At 43.4% G+C, this 23,148-nt stretch overlaps 1 protein-coding gene across 1 annotated transcript; it reads right to left on the minus strand.

Moving 5' to 3' along the window:
• Nucleotides 1–11,815: 11,815 nt before the first annotated feature.
• Nucleotides 11,816–22,724, minus strand: LOC115080342 (extracellular calcium-sensing receptor-like). Its single transcript, XM_029584491.1, has 7 exons — nucleotides 22,621–22,724; nucleotides 19,439–19,565; nucleotides 17,735–18,559; nucleotides 17,514–17,612; nucleotides 15,535–15,762; nucleotides 13,809–13,932; nucleotides 11,816–12,726 (listed from the first exon to the last, which is right to left on the minus strand). Exons 1-7 carry the CDS (start codon nucleotides 22,722–22,724, stop codon nucleotides 11,816–11,818), a joined length of 2,418 nt encoding a protein of 805 aa, XP_029440351.1.
• Nucleotides 22,725–23,148: the final 424 nt, after the last annotated feature.

Here is a 23,148-nt window from a genome sequence, read left to right on the forward strand (position 1 = left end):
TTATTTTTGCCATTACCATCTCTGTTGGGATGCTGTTCCGTGTCCCCTCTTTCTCCACATCTCTTTTAATCCTGAGTCTTCCTCCTTCAGATCTCCTGTGATGACCTCATACTTCATTTGCTCTGAAAAACGCTTCTTCGTTATACTTCTGAGGTAAATAGCTCCCCGCCCCCCTCTGTCTCTTCCTTTCTGTCATGATCCTGCTGCTACACAGCTTCCCCGCCAGTAAAGGGCATAAGTGAGCCTTGCCCACAGCTGCTCTAGCCGCCTCCTCACCGATCACATGGCACAGAAGTTCTAGACCTATTATTCCCAAACTCTCTCTGCACTCCTTGCCGCTTCATTTAGTCTCTCTGTCTCCTTGTATTGGCTCCCCTTGTCTGCTATGCCTTGCTCTGTGGCCTTCTCGACCTTCCTGTCCTGCTTGCAGCCTTCTGGTCTTCTAGGTTTGCCTTGTCCAGCCTTTTGGCCTGTTTTGGCTTTTTTTTTGTTCTTTGTTTCCTTGCTCTAGTCCTGTCCTTGTCCTATCTGGTGCTTGTCCTGTCCTGTCCAGCCTGGTCCCTGACTCCATTCCAGGCCTTGTCTTGTCTTGTCATGTCCAGCCATGTTTCCAGCCCTAGCCTGGTCCTTGATTCTAGTCCATGTCTCTAGCATGCCTGTGTCCAGCTTTTGCCTGCCTCCAGTATCAGCCTTGTTACCATCCCTAGCCTGGTCCTTCATTCCTGCTCGTTTTCCAGTTCCCAGCCTGTGCTGTGTTTCAGCTACAGCCCTGCTTCTGGTCTCAGCTTGTCCAGTTCCAGCTAAGTCTGCAAGCCACCAGAACCCAAAGGCTCAACTTGCGGGGGGAGGTGACTGGTACAGATAGAAGATCCAGTTCGGCCTTGTCCCAGACTCTAGCCTTACTCCTGTAGGGGTAATCCCTGATCACAGCCTGACTGACTGTGATATCTAGACAATACATATTTGGATAACATTATTAAACAACTCATTTAATGAGGCCCAAAGAAAGGATTTATTACTGCCAACAATTCCATTTGAATACCTAGAGTTTCTAGAATGGATAAAGATAATTAAGCAGATTTCTGTGCGCCTCACTGTTGACGTTTGCTCCTTCTTTTCTGAGCCAGCTCATAAGACTGACAGTTAAAATTCCGTTTTGTTAACCTCTAAAAACTTCTGGGGAAGACACCTGAATGAGTTCTAGGGGGGTTATCATTCCAGTGCCTTATGAGCTTCACATTAGAAAAAAGTTTTCCTTTGATTTAAAGGTAAATTAGGGATGTACAAAGAGAACTATTATGGTTTTATTCATTTATTTGGTCCCATTCTGAGCTCTAAAATTTGTGTTACTATCCAAGTTTACTAAAACTTGCAGGCAGGAATCAGCAGCAGAAGTAAGGACAATCCAAGACAAGAGTGGGTCAAAATAGCACCAAGAATGGCATGAGTAGATGAAGGCAGCTAGACAGGGGCAAAGAAGCCAAAACAGAAGCATGACCACTTCAAGACACAATGAGAGGGGCAAAGCAGAGCCAACATTAAATTTTGGTATATCCTGTTTTTGTTTAGACTAATTTTATATGTCAGTTCTCAGTCTGTTTATTGTAATCTCAAAATTTCAATGTAACAGTTTGTTATAATGTAAACCGGAGTGAAGGCAACTCTGCTATACCTCGGTATATAAAAAACGCTAAATAAATAAAATAAATAAAAAGTAACCATGAAAGAGGCAAGGAGCAACAACAACAGTGAAATGGAGAGCCAAGAGACCAAAAGAGGGGCAAAGGGCATCAGCAACAGTGGCATGAACAACCCAAATCATGCCATGACAAACCCCTCAAGGCATTGTGAGATGGGCAAAGCAGCGTAAATAATGGCTGGTAATGAAGAACAATCATCTACCATGGAGGCAGTAACCTTTGAATGCATTGTGAGAGGGGCAAAGAGTAATGAACAGTGAGCAGAACTCATCAGGAACTCTGGAGGAGATCCCTAGTGCTCCTGACATAGATCCTCAGTCCCAGGGTCCAGTGGACCTATTGTATTCCCCTTTACAATACTTATTCTCATGTACTGGGGGGAATTCTTTCCAATCCCAGCATGCCAGACAAACATATTCCACCAACTTGCACAAGCTGTAGATAGTGAGAACTGAATCAGAGCAGATTTCTACATTCCCACTAACATCCTTTGATTCAATGACTGATTGATCTATTGGCAGGAGGGGGAAGGAATTTGCTGGCTGGGTTTGGGGTGCTGGGAGAGTTGCAGGGGTCAGGCTAACGGGGGCAGAATTCTGGGGTCAAGAGAGTTCTGGAGACAGGCTGGAAGGCATAGGGAATGTGAACCAAGAGAGTGCTGGGATTGGACTACTGTCAGAGAATGGGGAAAGAGTGAAGAGCAAGGACCAGACCTTTGTGAATCACAATCTTTTTAAAGTAATCAGTAGTATGGACACTCCAGCAGTCAGAAGGAGAGAAACATCCATGAGGAAAACACTTCACCACCATGGTGGAAAGCTCCTTCAGCTGGAGCAGCAGATCCTTCTTGTTGTTCTAGTCCTTTTTTCTCTATGTTGACTGAGTAAATGAAGTACATGTCTACGGGCATGTGATGGAGGGTCACCACCATGGCCCGATAACAGCAGTTATCCTTGAATATGGTGCAGTAGAGCAGGGAAGGCTGGCATTTCGAGTACTCATGGCTTCTATCATACAGTAGTAGGGAAGAGCCATGTTCTCATTGGCTTACACCCAGAATTCAGACAGGTCAGTGAGCATAGCCATGCCTGTGTTATTTATAACCAGGCCTGACATCCAAGGCATTGAATAAGGGCCAAAGCAGTGGAAGGGAAAGAGAAAACTCTACAAGGCTTGAAAAGAGGGACACAGAAGCTAGAAAACTGGTGTTAAACCTCTAAAGCAAGCACAGTGGCATCAACACCCACAAGGAAAAGAATAAAGTGTAAGCAGCAAGCGCAGTGTAATTTACACTCAAAGCAGAGAGTGAGGCAGTAATCACAGTTATATGAATACCCCAAGGCATAGAGTGAGGGGTAGAACAGCAAGCACAAAGGTATCAAGACCCAAGGCAGAGAGTGAGCATTATGGCGTGAAGAAAGGTGACATCAAAACTTCAAAATACCCATTGAGGGTCAAAGGGCATCTACAACAGCGGCATTAACATTCCACACAACCGAGATGGGGCCAAAATAGCAGAATCAGAGGCATGAAAAGCCCAAGGCACTGTGAGATGGGGGAGGAAAGCAGTACCAATAGAGATCACAGTTCCCAAGGCATTATGAGAAGGGCAGGAGCAGGCTGGGTAGTAACGGCACAAACTGGTCAAGCTGGCAACCCCCCCCCCCACCCCAGTTACGAGGTAGAAACGGGATTCGCGCACACAGGTGCGCGCCCCCTTAAAATTCAGCGCACGTGTGCACGGCTAGACTATTTTATAACATGAGCTCATATAGGCACGTATGTCATGAAATAACCGCGTCCCCGCGGCAATGGGCCGACGTATGCCCTCAAATGTGTGCATGCGTGCCGGTTTGCAAGTTGCCGTCCCTCTGTACAGCTGGTGGTAAAAAAATATCCACGGACTTTGTCCCAGAGTTTGAGAATTTACCTCTTGCATATGTCTCTTTCCTGACTGGCAATCATGCTAAGAATATGGTTCCTCCAGTCAAGAAGACTTACTTTTCACAGCGTGCAGGGCGAGGGGTCTCTCTGAAGTCAAGGATGGGGTAAACCACGCCAGCGTGAGCTGCAGACATCACCCCTAGGGTAAAGTCTCCGTCCATGGTGACTGGGGTCATCTCTCGGAGCTCCAGCTGGCAGCCTGAGGCCGTGGTTTCGCCTATGTGAACAGCGAGCAGCAGAAGAGCCACCCAGCAGAAACGTCTCATATCCTCACCCTCTCTACAAAGCCTCCGGTTTTATCACTACCGCATGGGAAGCAAGGAAGATTCAAGAGAAAAGATTGGTGGAAAAATAAAACAACATGGAACTTACAGAGAGAGAGAGAGATCAAAGACACACGGTGTGAGGTGCAAAGAGAAGAGATGATGAAAATAATCATAAAGTGAAAAGAAGAGAGAAGAGATCAGGAAATAAACAGATTATTCAAATACACAGATTAAGATTTAGAGAGGAAAAACCAAGGAAATAAGAAGGTGAAGCTCATATAAACACAGTTTGAAATCTGGCAAAGAGAGGCCATGAAAAAGATTGCCAGAGATAAATCACTGTGCCCCAGGGTTGTCTACAGAGCCAAAGGGTTTATATATTCTCTGCTTAGAGATTATTTTTCACCGACCCCTGTAATTCTACAGGTGCAATAAACACAAGGAGGTACGCAGGTGACTTTCTTCTCTCATTAAATGATGAGTAGGTGTGTGGCTTATAATTACGGGGTCAGATGATAACCACAACCTGACTTCTCCTCTGGGACGTGTGGAGGAAGCACTCAGATCTTTTCTAATTTGGATCCTGTATTTTCTCCTTTCATTTAAGAAATAGAAAGTTTAATTCTTTTGGTGCCCAACAAGGATGGGTTTCACCTCTTAGGCTAGATGCTTCATGGGGCTGGCAAAAGGATACAGTTTTTCTCCTCCAGGGCTGAGAGGATTGTCACAGTGTCACATACCCTGCTATCTTTTGGATAGCTCAGAGGTTTGATGTGAAGGTATAGGCCCATTCACCTCTGTGACTGGATAGTTTAAAAGATAGGCACAGAGATAGAACCTGTCAGCTACCGAACCTAATGAGTCGAGAGACAGCCTCAGGAATGCAAAACTTGTCTCCTCTGAGACTGTCTGGCTTAGGGAACTGGTACAGGGATGCAGAGCATTTAACTTTTAGGACTGGATGATTCAGGGATGGGCACAGGGACACCAAGGTTCTTGCCTCTAGGATTTAATGGCTAGCTCAGGGATGGGCACAGAATACAGATACTAGAAGGGTACTGAAAGTCTCACCTGACATGATAGTATCAGTATATATGAGAGTTATCCCCAGAAGAAAGGCATAAACCTTGGGAGGGAGCTGGAACAGACATCATCCTTGAATTTTAGTGATACTCAAATTCCTGGTAGAAGGACACAAGAGACCTTGAGGACCATCTGCAGGGTTATTATCGGACATAAATTATAACATTGCATGAGGAAGGGATTACGTACCATTGGTGACAGACTGGATTAGTAGTGGAGAATCTATGAATGGGGAAAGAGTTTCCTTATCGTAGTCCAAATGCATGGGGTTTTCTCCCCTACCAGCAGATGGAGACAGGGAAGAAAAGCTTTGCTGAGACTGTATTGCTTAAGTCAGTGAGCCACCTGCAGTCTCTCAGGATTTCTCTGTCTCCAGCAGATGGTAGAGGTAAAAACCTGCAGTCTGGAGATAAAAAAAAAAAAGAGGAGTGCTCCCAGGGGTGTTAGGATCTGTGAGGGACCATTCCCTCGGTGGAGCAGAGGCTCTGGTAACCTTTTCAATTGGCTCTGCCTGTAGACGTAAGGAGATTGACATCTAGTGCTTCTGGTTCCCCCATGAAGGGCTCGCTCTTCCCCCCACTCAGCCATCAACGGATCAGGGAAGCATTTTAACCTTTTCCAGTGTGATTCAGCTGAGGGGCTGTCTCCGGTCGCAGCACAGGAAGGAGAGGCATTAGTCCCCAATACTGGCGGCAAGGGGGTACCAGGGTCCAGTCGTGGTCATTGGCAGCCATTTTCACAAGCTTTTGGCAGCCCGCATGGCAGTCAGGCAGAGGGTCCGTTTTGGGCATACAAGCCATGGCCGGGCATCAGATGTGAGCATCCGGTATGGAGGCCGAGCCTGGGCATGCAACTTGGGTTCGCAGGCTGGAGGTGCCTAGCACTGCGAGGGATTGCCCAGGCTGTGCATCCATCTTAGGCGCACACGGCACCAACGGAGCAGCAAGCCAAAACAGAAAAGGCAGGCAAAAGGGTTTAGGGGGTGGGGAGGAGAGGGGCTGCGGGGAGAGGGAAATGCCTCCAGTGCCTGAATGTAATGCGCTTTGATGTACACTCTGAAGTGTCGAAAAGTGGAATCTAAAAATCTAAAAAAAAAAATCAGAGGGAGGGGGTAGGGGGTAGGGAAGTTCCCTCCCAGTCCGCTCCTTAATTGGAGCGGACTGGGAGAGGCCTGATCTCGTCACCGCGCATACTTTTCTAAAATGAGGCACCCCCTGTGCGCGCCGCCCACAAACGCACATGCAGATTATAAAATCTGGCGGGCATGTGCGCGTGGCCCACGGATTTTATACCTGCGCACGCCAGTGCGTGCATGTTACAAAAGCGGCACATCCACACGTGCCTTTTAAAATCTACCCCTTTATTTATTGATATGATTGCAAAAAATATTTTCTACTATATATATATATATATAGTCTATAAAATATATAAAATGCTCATAAGTATTGGGTTAGATTTTAAAAGAAGCACGCGTGGCCTACATGTGCACACGTACACCCGATTTTATAACATGCACGTGCAAGTTATAAAATCCGGGGTCGGCGCGCGCAAGGGGGTGCACAATTGGGCACCTTGTGCGCGCCGAGCTGCGCTGCCTTCCTCCGTTCCATCCCCCTAACCTAAACTTCCCACCCCATCCCCTAACCTTTCCCCCCTCCCCCCCCCCCCAGCCCTACTCTAACCCTCCCCCCCGACCTTTATTTTACCTTTTGCGCCTGCCGGCTGACTACCGGCATGCAATCCCCTGTACAGCGGCAAATATGGCTGCTGTGCCGGGAGGCTGACCCCGCCCCCGGATCGTCCCACCCACGCCCCCGCCCCTTTAGTGAAGCCCCGGGACTTACACGCGTTCCGGGACTTTACGCGTGTTGCCGGGCCTTTTGAAAATAGGCCCGGTGTGCGTAACCTTTTTAAAATCCGGCACATAAAATAGAATCGACAAAAGGGACTGAGTCCTTTTCACTAAATACAGTCCATGGTATCAGTGCAAGAATCGTTCTGAACAATACCGTCCCCTGAGTGCATATGTTAGTTTCAGGACATGGGGGGCAGGGTGGAAAATGGATAGCTTAATGTGCCAGCGAGTGTTGAGAGAGCAGGAAGAGAAGGAGATGATGATGCCATGGGGTGAGGGAAAGGAAAGGAGTAGAGGTTTATGGTGCTAAGAGAAATGGCATAAAAGGTGGAATGATAATGGGAAGGGAGGAGGAAAGAAGGAAAAGAAATGTGTTGCTAGGGAGTTGGAGGGAGAGGGAAGGGAGGGCAGTGATGATGATGCCTTTGGGTAGAGGGAGAGTGAATAAAAGATGATAATGATGATGCCAGTTGGTGGGGAGTAGAGGAAAATAAAGACACTAAAGCCAGGGTGTGAAGGCTAGAAAAGGTGATGATGAAAATGGATGGGGTAGTGGGAAGGTGATGATGACGCCAGGGGTTTAAGAGAGAAGTAAAGGAAGAAACGGTGATTATGCCAGGGAAGCGGGATGAGAAGGGGAGGAGGGATAGGAAAGATAAGAGGAAGGGTTTTTGATGATTATGAGAGGAGAAGGGGAGAGGGAAGGGGGAAGTGATGAAAACCGCTGCTAGAATTCTCACAAACTCCAACAAAAGACCACACATCACCCCTATCCTCCGTAACCTACACTGGCTGCCTATCAAATGCAGGATCCTCTTTAAAGTTCTCACAATTATTCACAAAGCGACACACAACCTCTCTCCCATAATGTTAAGCACACAACTCCGACTGCATACTTCATCAAGACCCATCAGAAGTGCATACAAAGGCACACTGCACGCCCCTCCAGCTAATACATCACTAAGGAAGCGCGCACTATCTGCAGCAGGCCCTCATCAATGGAACGCGCTCCCCCAGATCGACGACTAGAACCAAGCCACCGGGAGTTTAAAAAAAAGCTCTAAACCTGGCTCTTCATCCACTCTTACCCTGACACTTAAAACTGCCATGATGTGAGGACAGACTTAAGTTCATCTTCCCATCGGTTATACCTTCCATATTCTTTCACTGGTTAGATGTTTTCATTCACCGGCTATTATGTTCCATATTCATTATACAGCTTTATGTATTCAGGCACTTGTTACATGTTCCCTATTCATTCACTTGTTATATGCACCGTACTCATTCTCTCTTGTTATATATAAGTATTTAACATATTTAACACATTCTACTGTTCTATGTACAGCCTCTGGCTAATGTTCAGTTTTATGCACAGCCTTTGGCTAAGTTACAGTTTTATGTAAACCGGAGTGATTTGTATTTCATACAGGAACCTCGGTATATAAAAATAAATAAATAAATAACTAGATAAATAAATAAATAAATACTGATAGCAGGAGGGGGAGAGGGAAGGGAAAATAAAGGGTGTGTCATAATTAAATGAGCCCTGTGACGTGGATACCTCTCAACACAAAAAAAGACTGAGAGCTAGGGATGTGCATTCATTTAAAATGAAATAGGAAATGTCTTTGAGTGAGAACTTTTTTTTTCTGTAATGCAGCTTACATTACATTTTCTTCAAATACAGCAAAAATGACAGGAGTCGGGTGGCACCTTACACACTGACCAATTTATTGAAGCATGAGATTTTGAGTCCATTTCTTCAGATGTATGAACTGATGTATGAGAAATGGGTAAGGTACATACAGAATAAAGAGAAGGCACTGGATTAGGCAGGACATGGTGTGGAGAGAGTGTTAAGAGCATTATAGTAAAGCCTACTGACAACTGAGGTAAGTGTGAAAAGACAGAATGATCTCTTAAAGTTAAGTTCATAGGTAGTTGTAGTGAGTCATGAAGTCACTGTCTCTGCCTCTGGTTCAGGCTTTGGGTGATAGATGAAATGCGTTCTAATTCAGCAGTTCCATGCTGAGGTGCTCCTTTGAAGTTTCTCTGTAGGAGTATGGCAACCTTAAGTTCAGATAGAAAATGTCCTGCAAGGTTGAAATGTTCTCCTACTGGTTTCTGAATGTTGCCTTTTCTAATGTCAGATTTATGTCCATTTATTCTTTTCCTTAGACCTGTTAGAAAGCAGAAGGGCATTGGAAGAAGAGCAGGCAAATGAGCTGCAGATGAAATTGATGTTGCTGGGTCCTGTGATCATGTTGTCTGGGTTAATATGTGGACAGAGCTGGCATCTGGGTTTCTGGCAGGGTCTGGTTGTGGAGTTGGTATCGTTGTACAATTTATGGTTGCTGATGCTGGTGAGTATCTGTTTAAGGTTTGGGGGCTGTCAGTAAGCCAGGATAGGCTTGTGAGAAGGTGGTATGATTGTCCAGGATGGGTTGGAGATCCTTGACGATATGTTTCAATTATTTCAGCTGGGAGCTCTAGGTAACAACCAGAGGTGTTCTGTTATATTCGTTTTTGGGTTGATCCTGTAGCAGAGTGTGTCTGGGTATTTGTGTGCCTCTTTTGATTTGTTTTCTTACCTCATTTGTTTTCTCTTGCCCTCATTGGATATTGTAATTTCAAGAATGTCCATTATAATTTCTCCAGCTGGGAATCCCTCTCTTTTGTTGACAAAGAAGGCAGGATTTTTCAGAATTCTAAAATCTGGATGGAAAAAGTGCTGAAGTATGAAAATGAATGGCCAACTAACAAGGAAAAAATAATTGCCAAAAGCAGAAATACAGTGGGAAAAACAGAGTTACATGGAGATCAAAACTTGACACAGGGCCTGCTAATGAGAGGTGAACTTAAACCCTAATGATGAGAGATTGAAAATGACAGCATAAGACAGAGGATTACAGACAAGATGGGTTTCAGCCTGGGTGCTGGGTGTGGCACGCTCATATCAGAATGCCGGTATACTGAAGCACACAATATCATGGCACAGCTCTTCCCCTGGAAACCGTTTAAATACTAAGACATTGCTGACCCTAATAGAATTGTAGAGAATGAAGAAGTTGTGATCACCTGGGTCATTCCCATTCCAACTCATAAAAAGCTTGATGCAAGAAAAATAAACATTTGTAGTTAAGGGGGAAACCACAAGAATGGTAATGACCTGGCTGTTCACAAGCAATTAAGATGGGGTAGGACTGACGCATCCCTGATTAGAGGTGGGGAGTAGGATTTGGGTTCACGTGACGGTTGCTTACTGTTTTAGTGTATATAAACTCTAGTCAAGGTTACTCGTCAAAGTGTAGGGAAGGGGAATTGATTTGAAATGTTTTATTTGTATTTTACATTTTTTACTGGAGTTTTACATTGCTATGTTTTGATTATATGTCGTTCATTACTCCCGGCTGGTCTTGTATCAGAGTTAGGTGATATGTTTGAAATGAGAGATTGACCAGACTGAGAGTAGGCCAACCCCTCTATGTGCCTAGAGCAATGAAGGTGAATGCTTCTCCTCGCCGGAAGGGTCTGCACAGCCAAAAAAAGATAGGCAACCCCAGACTGAGAGTCTGACTTGAGAAAAAGTAGAGATGACCTTGCTAGGACTCTGTCTTTCCAATTTAGTACTGGTATGTAGCACATGCAATGAACATAGAAGTCATGATCTTTTTTCGAAGGGCAGGGGGTACTGGGTAGGTTGAATGATTATATCGCCCTGATGGTTTTCGTCAAGATGCTTTGAGGGATGCTTATTAAGGATAGAAGGGGCTTTTACATTTTCTGAATGTGAGGCCTTTGTGGCACTGCTTATGATCTTGTAGATTGTATCATTTCTTAACAAGACTTACCTTAAAAATGAATTTTAAAAGCCCGATGAGTGCATCAATAAGGGGATGCATGCACAAGTCGGGCTGGCACGTGCCTACCAAGTTTTAAAAGCCACCAAGATGTGTGTGGATCTCCAGCAGGATGCACATCTCACTCAGATTGAAAAAGGAGTGCAGTCTAGGCAGGTTGGCTGGGATATGGGCATTTCAGGGCAGGGCCAAGAGATGTGCATGCAAATACTTACGTGCCCAGCTCAGGTACCGTGAAAGTTTATTTCTGCTATGGAGGAGGTTTAAGTTTAAAAAAACAAAAAACTTGCCAGCTATGAGGGGTTTTAAGGGTCTGAGGTAACTGCAGGGAGTATAGGCTATTAAACCAGGGGAGTTTGGAGGACCTAGCTCTTAACGAGGTGAACTGGTGGATGAACAGGTGATATTGGCAATGGCATGGGCACGCAAATATTTTAAAATCCCCTAGCTCGTGTGGAAGAAGCAGGATTTGCACGCCTATGCGTGTGCCTATTTAAAATTGGGCACACGTGCATGCGCTATTTTATAAATGTGCACATTTCTGTGTGCACGTTATAAAACATCTGTGTCCCTGGGCACTCTGTTGCACATGCAAAAGAATACCCGTGTGTTGGATTGAAAGTTGCTGTCTTATTGTTGGCGTTAGGCTGGATTCAATATATAAGCTGAATATTTTATGGTGAAGTTTGAGACTTTTTTTGTTAACTTTATACACCTGATTTGGAAGGACACTGGCCAGGAAAACAGCATATAAATATTTAAAATAAAATACATTAATTAATAAAACGTTCACCCTGGCTTCAGCTCAGAACTCATTTCGCTCTGTGATTTGCCAGATTAGTATCACCAAAACAGGAAAGCCCTTATCAGGGTATGTAACTACAGTACTCCCAACGAGATTCTGTACCAAAAGCTTTAAAATCCGGCATCTTTGAGTGAGAGATTCAACTCTTTATAGCAGTTTTAAATAATTATTCTTAAAACACAGTAACTATCCTGTATTCATTTGACAAACAAAGTAAGCAGTATTTTATAGACAATCAAAATATTGTGGCCAGAACTCTTTTATTTTTCCAAGGAACAGTTTCTGGGCATATCACTTTGACTTTATTTCCGTGTTATATTTCTCCCTACTAAGTGATCCTTGGTGTTCATCTCTGGTCTTATGAGAATAATGTAACACTTGGGAAGAAAGATTAGGAAGAGTAATCCCGCACCGGAGGACAGAATGGCAAAGATCTCCACTGCCACCAAGTACTTCCCCTGTGTGCTGAGGTAAGCGGGAATGAAAGACAGCCAAACGCTCACAAAGACCAACATGCTGAAGGTGATAAACTTGGCCTCATTGAAGCTGTCAGGCAATGTCCTAGCCAGGAAAGCCACAATGAAGCTAATGATGGCCAGGAAGCCCATATATCCCAGCATGCAGTAGAAGAGTATGGTCAACCCATCATTACACTCAACGATTATCTTCCCACTTTCAGATCTGGTATTGTTCTCAGGAAAAGAAGGATGGCTAGAAATCCAATAAGTGCAGATAGCTAATTGGACCACGGAGCAACAAATAACAAGAAGGTTGGGTATCTTTGGCCCAACCCATTTTCGGAGCTGATTGTGGGGGTTGACAGCCTTGAAAGCAATGACCACAGTGACAGTTTTTGCCAATATACAAGAGATGCTGATTGTAAAGATTAGACCGAAGGCAGGCTGTCGTATCAAGCAGGTGAGTTTCATGGGAAAGCCAATAAATGTTAAGGAAGAGAGGAAGCAGAGCATGAGGGTGCAAAGAAGGAGGTAGCTGAGTCCTCTGTTGTTCGCTCTCACAATCGGAGTATCCTTGAACCAGAAGAAGATTGTGAGGATGAGGAAACTGGTCAAGGACAAAAGGATGGCTACTGCAGTCAAGGCTGCCCCCAGGGTGTCCTGGTAGGATAGGAACTCAATGACTTTTGGAAGGCACTTATCTCGATTCTCATTGGGTTGGTGGTCTTCTGGGCACTTCCAACACTTGGTTGTATCTGAAATGGAAGAGGAACACCAGTCACAAGCCTAAGCTATGGATACAATCTGTGCATCTCTTTTCTAACTTTAGAAGGTTCAACGGTAAATTTATCTCTGAAGAATAGTAAATAAATACATTTTAAGTTGGAGGCTAAGATCTCAATGCCATAATTCTGGTGTAGAGAACACTGCAAAACTGATCCTTTATTTTTAGTTGCAGTGCTCAGAACATTTTGGAGGGGAGACCCTGCCAATATCATGTTTTGAAATATTTAGGAAATATCTTATATGTCTGCTGTTGTTGTACAGCTAAAATGCTACTGGATGCCATCTTAGATGCATGAGCATTGTGGTTTATACTGATAATGTGATTATGGAGAAATGTTGTGTTGTGTTGTTCCTGGGAAGATACCTCAAAGCTGTTATCCCTCTACATGCCAGTATTAAATTGTGGCTGAGTCATAACAAACTGTCTCTAAATCTGTCTGAAACAGATCTTCTGAGCTTACAACATTCTGCCATCTCAGACATTCCTGCTTCGTTAGCTTGTTAATAATGTGTCAATACCGCTATCTTCCAAGATAAAATACGTGGGTGTCTGGATAGATTACAAATTATGTTTCCACGATCTCATTAGGGCAACCATTAAGTCTGGATTTTTTAAATTATGCCTACTTCGCCACGAAAAGTACATAAAACATTATTCATGTGGATTTGGGGAATTTGCTGCTTTATCCCTAGGATAAGCAGCATAGAATCTATGGATCTTGTGGGATCCTGCCAGGTACCTGTAACATGGATGGCTATCGTGGGAAACAGGATACTGACCTTGATGAAGCTTTGACCTAGTATGGCAAATCCTATTTTCTTATAATTTCAGTTACCCCAATACTGATTGAGTGCATGCTTTATCAGGGCATGTTAGGGAATGTAATGTTTCTAGATGCCTTGAATGACTGCATTATGGAGCTGCTGGTCTTGGAACCAATAAGAGGGGGAATCATCTAAATCTAACTCTCAGTGGGACATAGTACCTGCTCTAAAGGGCTGTTTTGCTACTATCCTGCACTAAGTCACAGATGCACCAGAAGTGGCTCACCCGTTTCATTGGCTATTTCTCCAGTGGAGCAGGGGAGGCAGTCAAAACAGCAGCTGGGCTGCCCCATTCTGGCAGACTTCCTGTATCCAACAGGGCAGCTCTCACTGCAGACAGAGCGAGGGGTCTGTGGATTATAAAACTGTATGACATTAGAACATAAATTTTGCCATGTTGTATTTAAAATCAAAGTTCAGCAGAGGCCAAAGCAAGTGATTAGGAAATCCCCAGCAGATTTCAAAGACTAGATCCCATTCCTAGCTACTCACTCCATTATCACTTTTATTGCACCCCCTCACTTCTGAAGTTGCTCAATGTACACACACACACACACACACTTTCTAGAAAGAAATATTTCCTTCCTAGCTAATTTGTGGTCAAATTAGCTGCTGCTCCTGATGAGATGCAAGTCTGTAGATCTCAAGTTTTAGGGCTTATAGACCAGGGTGAGAGTCCAGGTCAACTGGGCATCATGCAGGACGAAGAACCAGAGGGGTCTGAAAGACCTCGCTATTAACTGAACAAACTGGTGGACTAATCGGAAAACTGGGAATGTGCCTTGCGCGAGCATGTTTTAAAATCCTCTGATATACGTGTATAAAAGCCGACATGGTCCTATTAAAAATAGCTGACTAATTATAGCTGCTAACTTTAGGGCAGCTCTTTGGTCCAACCAGACTTAGTTCTGGATTTATCAAAATGCTATAATTTTCGCATGTGATAGGAAAAGGGGCGTGTTTTATGCTAATAGGCAGTTTATCGCAATTTGCGCTAATACCTATGCGAAGAGCTAAGTTACCGCAAATTGCGATAACATTCAGATAAGTGCCATTTCCTAGATACAACCACTGGGGGGACTATGTTTTACTCGTGTAGGGGTTAGGGGCCGTTTTGACATTCAAAGTGAGACATATGAACAGAACAGTGCTCTCTTGTGAACATTTGAGGACCCTCGGAGTGAGGAAACTCACTCAAAGATGAGATTTGTGCCATGTTTTCTCAACCTAGCTTGATGGACTCTCTACCTGGGTAACATCAAAATGGTAAACCTGCCTCTAACTCCTCCTCTTTTTTGGATTTGCATCGCATGGTGCTATCGCATGCATTACAAGTATTTTCACATGCGTTAAGGGCTTATCGCATGCTTTAAAGGCGCTTTTCACATGTGATAAGCCCTTAAGGCATGCGAAAATGCCTTATAGCATTTTGATAAATGAGGGGGTTAGCTGGCTAAGTCGTTCAGCTAACTCTGAATATCGGTTAACTTAACCGGCTAACTCAACTCCTCCCAGTTATACCCCTGGAACGCCCCTAACTTAGCTGGCTAAATTCTAGCTTTCTAAATTAGCTGGCTAAATGCTTTTGAATATAGACCTCCAAGATATTGTCCCCATGTGTACCCCCTTGAAGCCTTATACCATGATTTCTTATTTAATGTTTAACATTTTCTTTCTAATAGGTTTGATATTTCTGCATCATTTAGACCTTGGAAATATTTGAAGTTTCTATCACACCGTCCCCATAATTAAGGGCTAAATTATATTACTAGACAATCATCCACCCTCAGTGCTTTTTACATTGGTTTGTGCTGCCCCCATTTTGTCAATGCCTTTCTCTCTCTCTTTTCCAAACTTTGCAGGACACTAAAGGCTAGGATGGTAGGATGTACATTTTCCAGTTTTGGGAAGCCAACTGTTCCATCAGGCAACCTCAAGCCTTCACTCCTCACCTGATTAAACCTTTGGTTCCATAAGATGGCAGAGATGTTCAGAGTGATTTCCTCTCCTGAAGAATTCCTGGCATCATATCTACCCACTGTTATCAGGTCAATGGTGTCATCCGGTTTTATCTGGATATTCTTGATGTCAAAGATAGTGGGCACATCTCCATTCACGTCAAAGTAAACTTCCTGTTCAGATACTGTTGTGAAACGCACATCCCTCAGATAATGGAGGACCTGTTGAATGATGAAGGAGAGGCATTATGCTAAATATGTAGATAATCTCTACAGGGATTCAGATTTTATGAATTCCCTAGGGATGCTCACCTCTGCTTCTCCTCTCCCCAGCCTGGAATTTCCCCTTATTCCTCCCTTATTTTACTCTATGATACCTACCTCACCCAGGTAAACCTGACCAGGTGTATATAGTCCAGGCTTTTGCCGCACGGCATGCATGGAGTTGCAGCTCTGATTTCCCTAAGAAAATGAGGCAGAATTTCAATGCATGCAATGTGGCTTAACCAGGACTGGATCCGTCTGTTTGAGTTGACCTGGAAGAAGTGGTAACCCTAGCACCATTGCTTCCTTCTAATATTGCAGCCACAGCATCTATGATAGAAATGAGAGAGCACTGCAATCCTTGTCTCCAAGTTTGCCCTTCCTCCTCCTCTGAAGGCATGGATCTCACTTCCACTCTAGATAATGTATGAGTCAGGAGAATTGTTACAATGTGACAAATTTGCAATGCAATCTTTAAAAAGTCATGTAATCTACCTGTGCTTCAGTTCAAACACCAGTTCATTCATCGATTCCCTGTGTGACGCTGGACAAGTCACTTAAACTCCTTTTCCTTCAGTTCAAATGTTAACTTGAACATCTACTCTTTGTGAGACTTATGGTGGCCACTGAACTTCCCTGTGTCTCAGTTGTAACCCACAAGACTACCAGTGATCCTACATTTGATCTTCACCTAGTACTATTGGCCAGTTTCATCAACTTATAATTAGATAATAAAACAGTAACATTATACTTTGCTTTCTTTCTTGATTTTTGGAAGATTACATGCAGGATAGAAATCAATAACGTGTGATCTGACTATCCATCGTAGATGTGGCTGTATACATGTTTCGAAAACCCTATACTGAACAATTTTAAAAACCCTATGTACGCCAAAGCTGGGAGGTAGGCACTTGACTCGGCCCAGTACGCGCTATATGTATTTTAAAAACCGTGCGAGTTCATGTGTATCTCCCAGTATGCGTACAAAAAAATTTTCACAAAAAGGGGCAGGGCATAAGAGGAACATGGGTGGGCAGCATCTGTATCATGAACATAAGAAATTGCCAAGCTGGGTCAGACCAAGGGTCCATCAAGCCCAGCATCCTGTTTCCAACAGAGGCCAAACCAGGCCACAAGAATCTGGCAATTACCCAAACACTAAGAAGATCCCACGCTACTGATGCAATTAATAGCAGTGGCTATTCCCTAAGTAAAACTGATTAATAGCCGTTAATGGACTTCTCCTCCAAGAACTTATCCAAACCTTTTTTGAAGTCTGCATGTAAGACTTTACAAACACAAGCACGCATCAGTGTCCCCTACCACATAACTTTACTTCTGCTATGCCCGATGTATAATTGTAAAATTTTTTAAAAATGGGTAGTCAGTGGGGTTTAAGGGTCAACCCTAATAGGGTAAAAGGGAGGCAAGTTAGCTGGGGGGCTTAGGATGTACTTTCCTTTACTAGGGTGAAGTGGGAACGAACTGATGTGGCGGCACGTGTGTCTATGTGGCATTTGAGCGCACATGCACGTGTCAATTCAAAATCGTGTGCATGAATAAATGATTCTAAAACACATGCACGTATACGCGCATATACGCGTGTAAGTTGTAAAATCGCCATGTCCATGTGCGCGAGCCGGTAAACACGTGCTCATGTGCGCCCGCATGGGGGTCTTAACATTTATCTCTAAGTGGAGATCACTAACCATGGCTTCCCAAACTTGTCCTGAGGACTCCAGCGTCAGCTGTGTTTGCTGGATATCCACAATGGATATTGAAATGATCGATTTTCCTTCATTGGAGACCTGGTATACACAAATATTTCTCATACAAATTCATTGTGGATCTCCTTAAAATCTGACTGGTCACCTGAACAGGGTTAGGAAGCCTTTCACTTTAATAATAATGTTATTATTCTCACCAGTACCTGCCATGATTTGATATTCTGAATGTTACTGCGTATAAGAAAAATGTCTTCTTTGGCTACATCCAAAATCATGTTGTGCAGGGCATGAGCATAAGCATAAACAGCCAAGTAAGCATGATAAAAAATGCTTAAATCATTGAACTGAAAGAGTGCTGGGTCCAGGGTTTTGAGGTCCTCTTTTCCTGAGCATGGGATGTCATCTGCTTTGGCCAACATGTGTGTGAGGTTTTCTCCAGCCCATCGGCACCCAAATACTTTCTCCCAGAATAGTTTGGTGAAAATGTCCCATGGGTATGCAGAGGGCCCCATCTGGTAGAAAAAATTGGAGAAGTTGGCAATGTTGCTGGTGGAGCTTATGAATACCATGCTGCCATTGAGCAGCCTCCAAGATTCCTTGGTGAACAGGCCTGGGTTGATGATCAGCCCTGTTGAGAAGACCCAGATCATGGCGACAATCTTGCGATGAGAAAGGAGCTCCAAGATAGGTTTAAGATGATTTCCATAGCAGTTGCACACAATCACATTCACTGAGGACTGACGGATTACCTCTGCCACCCTTGCCAGCCTCTCTTTGGGATAGCGATCATCGATATTCTCCAGAAAAGCCACACAGCCACCATTTTCTACCACCTCCTGCCGTATCTTCTGGCTGCTCAGGCTTCTGACGTCTGAGTTGGAGGACAGGATTCCCACCCATGTCCAGTTGAAATGCAGGAGCAGCTGGGCGATGGCCCGGGGCTGCAGGGTGTCTGCAGGTATGGTGCGCAGGAAAGATGGGAACTGGAGCTTATCGCTCAGCATTGGGTGCTGCGCTGCGAAGCTGATCTGAAAAGAGAAATATTTGTATTATTTCCATCACACTTATGCACACAGGCGCACGCTGGGGTCCCCTACCACGTAAATCAGCCACATTCCTGGGCACTGGCCAATGTACATGCGCGCCCACACGCCAGTTTGAAAGTTACCTTCTTAGAGATTTGTAGAATAATTCCTTCACATCTGATCTGAGTCGCTTTCTGTCTATACCTCAGTTCTATTCCAATCTGTATTTCTCTCTGTGTAGTTGGGGAATGATAATGACAGTAAAATGTTTCTTCTTTATAACTGGAAGTCATCATGTATTTCAAGTACTGGAAATGTAGAAATGTCATCATTTTCCTGCTTACTGCATGATGACTTAAGGCAGGGGTAAATAGTTCCTGCCCTGGAGGGCCACAAACAGTTCTGGTTTTCAGGACATTCACAATGAATATGCATAAGATATATTTGCATATAATGGAGGCAGTGCATACAAATATACCTCATGTAAATTCATTGTGAATGTCCTAAAAGCCAGACCTGGTTGTGACACTCCAGGACCAATGTTGCCTTCCCACTGGAGAAACGGAGCCCAGATTGGATTCTGCCTCATTGTATCTAAAGACTTCCTGATTCCCTAAGTCTATGGATGCAATGAAGGAAAAACTAGATTGGTGCAGATGAAATGCAGTCAAACAGTACTGGGTCACTGGCAGAGAGAGCAAGAGAAGAATCTCATACCTGCGGGATCCTGAAAACCCCTGTTATCCTGGCCATGACCTCTGTCACTGAAGAGTAGATATCCCCAAGAATTCCTGCCAGATTGAGTTGTGCCTCGCACCTATAATTCGGGAGCGTTGCTTTTCCCCCAGACAGCAGCTGCAGAGTGCCCTGGAGTGCCCATACCTCTGAAAGACAAGAGTCCAGGATCTGGTAACCCAGAGTGTGGTTCAGCAGCAGATACTGGTTCTGGTTAATTTCTTCTATAGCAAGCAGGATGGCCAATGTGTCACGGTAATACCGCACCTGAAAACTTGAGAAGGAAATCAGACTTCCATCATCATGTTTCACCATAGGGAAATGTTAGCAAAATCCTGCTTCCTTCTGGTAAACATAAATCCTTTTCTGAAACTAAAAGTGGAACAAATATTTCAGGATTTCCCAGGTGTCAGGTCGTATTATAGAGATTTCACATATCCATAGCACTATGCATCACATTTATATCTGTGACTAGTAAATAATTTAATTAATGGTTTATTAATGGTAATATATAATGACTGAATACTTGCATTAAAGATTTTATTAATTATCTATTGATGTTTGATTCATATTTAATTGAACTTGCATTGATAATACATATTAATCTCAATCACCAGTGGACAATATTAAATAAAGTGCATTTATTTTGGATTTAAGATTATTTATTGTTTTTTTTCCACTACCAATTTATAGTATATTGACCATTCATTGATCATTGACTGATCATTTATTGATAATATGGTTTGATTATATGTTGGTTAAACCGTGATGGGTGGACTAACTACTAACTATAAATTGATTCATCAACATTTCATTAAGGATTGATGATTGCCTTTTTGTGAAAATGTGCTTTTCTAAACAATTAGAGGATTAGCATATATGTTAAAATTTGCAAATTACTTGAGCAAGTGGACACAAGATTCAAAGAAGATGATTAGGAATCTCTGCATGCCTAGAGAAATTCCATGATAGGCTCAAGAAGGGGAGAGAAGGGAAATTAAGTCTCTGCAACAGCTTTTCTCTGACTCCTATCATGAATGAAATTGAATAGTGATGGAACAGATCCCAAATGGGGTGTGGAAGTAAATAGACACTAACTAAGCCACGTCCTATGAAAAATCCTCTACATCCTAAATAAATTCACACAACATATGTTTCAATTCTCAAATGCCACCAGGTTTTTGGCCTGCCAGTGTAAGACAATGAGCTCCATAGTTCAATGCTGGAATGAGTCCTTGCAGCCACATCCAGCATAAGAGGTGTCAGAGATGTTCAGATCATGGCGAGTCCCTCCTTCAGATGTAACGTTTGGGCTTCTTTTTGACTCGGCTGACTGAGTTGCCCGTTTTTGCGAGAAATTACAGAATCTACCATTGGCATCTGAATAAGAACCTCAATGTAAGAACATAAGATATAGCAAAAAGAAAGTGGAGATGATGAATGGTATAACAATCGGTGAAAACCGCAATTACGGATGGTATAGTGCTAAAAGGTTCACAGATCCTTATACTGGATTAATCGAGAAAATGATATGAGGCAGGAGGATTATCCAGGTCAGAATGAGCTTCCAAGCATAGTGAAAACAGAAAACAGTTTCCGATCTCTATATAAGTTTGGTCTTTCAAGGTAAATTGTTTAAATAAAGGGAAGGCTTCTCCATAGGGCGCCCTGTACCTAATACCGGCATTTTCTCCTGCAGCACATGGACGCTTTTATTGGTTTATATATTGGAAACCTTCTGGCACTACTCTAAGTTGATTTTCTGGGCCTCTGTCCCTCCCGGCACAGCCCATGTGGCGAAACACGGTTCGTGTCGGGGGACCGAAACTTACTCTCAATCACGTATGAATAAAAGGTGGAAACAATTTAATGTCCTGGCTTGTTTTGATAAAGGACATAGTCCTTAGCAATTACTGCTCTCTCTGAGAGATGCCCACCATACAACTCTTGATCAAGGTGAAATAGCTCAACTAGACATAACCATAGCATTAGAAACAGTAAACCATGAAGTAATGCTTTCACATGTCATGAGCTTGGAATAGGTGGTAACATTTTATCCTGGCTTAGATCTTTTTTATCAGATAGGAAATAATGTGGGAGACACAAGTTTCCTTTGGTTGGATTCAAAATCTGGAGTACACCAGAGCTGAATCCTGTCAGCTGTTCTATTAACATTTATTTAGACTCACTGGGAAAAATGTTTGAGATACTTGGCCTTCATTTATATATGCAGACAGTATTTTTTTTGTTGTATCTGATATACCGGGACATTTTCCTGATCTGCTTTTTTTAGAGAAGTATGCACGATGTAAACAGTTGGCTGAAGTCTAAAAAATCGATTGTGAAAATTGCAAATACTATCTTGTTATGGGAAGGAAAGAAGCCCCCATTGAATGACTTAAGTACTGTAGTGTAGAAGTCAGAAACCTGGGTATGATAGTAGACTCACAGCTAACTCTGGGTCCCCAGGTGAAAGGTTTTGTAAGGAATGTATTTAGAAGTTAAAGCCGTGGAAAGCACTTAAAACCTTCTTCTCAGAAAACTATTTTAATTCAGTGCTCCAAGCCTTAGTATTCAGTCAGCCAACTACTGCAATTGTCTATATGTGGGCTGGGCAGAGCATTGCAGTTGATGCAAAATTCAGCTGCCAGACTTGTAATGGGAATGTTATCACACGAACATGTTTCTTCTGTATTAGCGGGCTCACACTGGCTTCCCATTAAGTGACGAGTGGTAGTATATAAATGACTTCATCCTGATACTCCGGGTACCCTAGTTGGCAAGTTCATAACTTCCGTGAGCAGCTTAAAGTTGCTTCCAGTTTTAGATAAAAAATGAAATCAGGAAGTCATTCTTAATCCATGCAGCTGCCAACTGAGATTGACAATGCTTCATCTAATTAATCCTCCTCCTTCCTTATCTCTGTCCAGCCAGGCTTTTATCTACCTGGCATGCCGTTGCAATGAAATAAGTGCAGATTCCTTGCCCCATGGGCTGGAAAGGAATCCACCAATGAAGGATGTGCATTATTTTCAGAGGCACAACTCATTGTTTTCTCTGAGAATGAAAAATCACCTTTAATAATTCCAAATGAATTCACATCCCTAAATAACTCAATGCAACTAAAAGTACATGTGCTGTTCATTTTTAACACTACTCATCATATATTATTTTCAAAAGTGCACAAAATACAGGTACAAAGGGTCATACTTTCTCTTTGACGCTTGGTGCAGAGCTGAAGGTAAGAATATCCAGGGACTTTGTCCCAATTCTGAGAATTCCTGATTGGCAATCAAACTAATGAATGTGGTAATCCAGGTAAATCTTACTTTTCACAGCGTGCAGGGCGAGGGGTCTCTCTGAAGTCAAGGATGGGGTAAACCACGCCAGAATGAGCTGCAGATATCACCCCTAGGGTAAAGTCTCCGTCCATGGTGACGGGGGTCATCTCTCGGAGCTCCAGCTGGCAGCCTGAGGCCGTGGTTTCGCCTATGTGAACAGCGAGCAGCAGAAGAGCCACCCAGCAGAAACGTCTCATATCCTCACCCTCTCTACAAAGCCTCCGGTTTTATCCCTACCGCATGGGAAGCAAGGAAGATTCAAAAGAAAAGATTGGTGGAAAAATAAAACAACATGGAACTTACAGAGAGAGAGAGAGCTCAAAGACACAAGGAGGAAAAACTAAAGAAACAAACATGCAAAGCTCATATAAACGCAGTTTGAAATCTGGCTGGAAGTTCATATAAAAGATTGTCAAGGAGGAAGAACTGTGTATTTAGAGCCAAAGGGCTTATATATTCTCTGTTTAGAGATTTTGTTTTCACTGACCCATGTAAGTCAACAGGTGCAATAAACAC

This window comes from Rhinatrema bivittatum, chromosome 19, assembly GCF_901001135.1.
Source record: "Rhinatrema bivittatum chromosome 19, aRhiBiv1.1, whole genome shotgun sequence".
NCBI lineage: Eukaryota > Metazoa > Chordata > Amphibia > Gymnophiona > Rhinatrematidae > Rhinatrema > Rhinatrema bivittatum.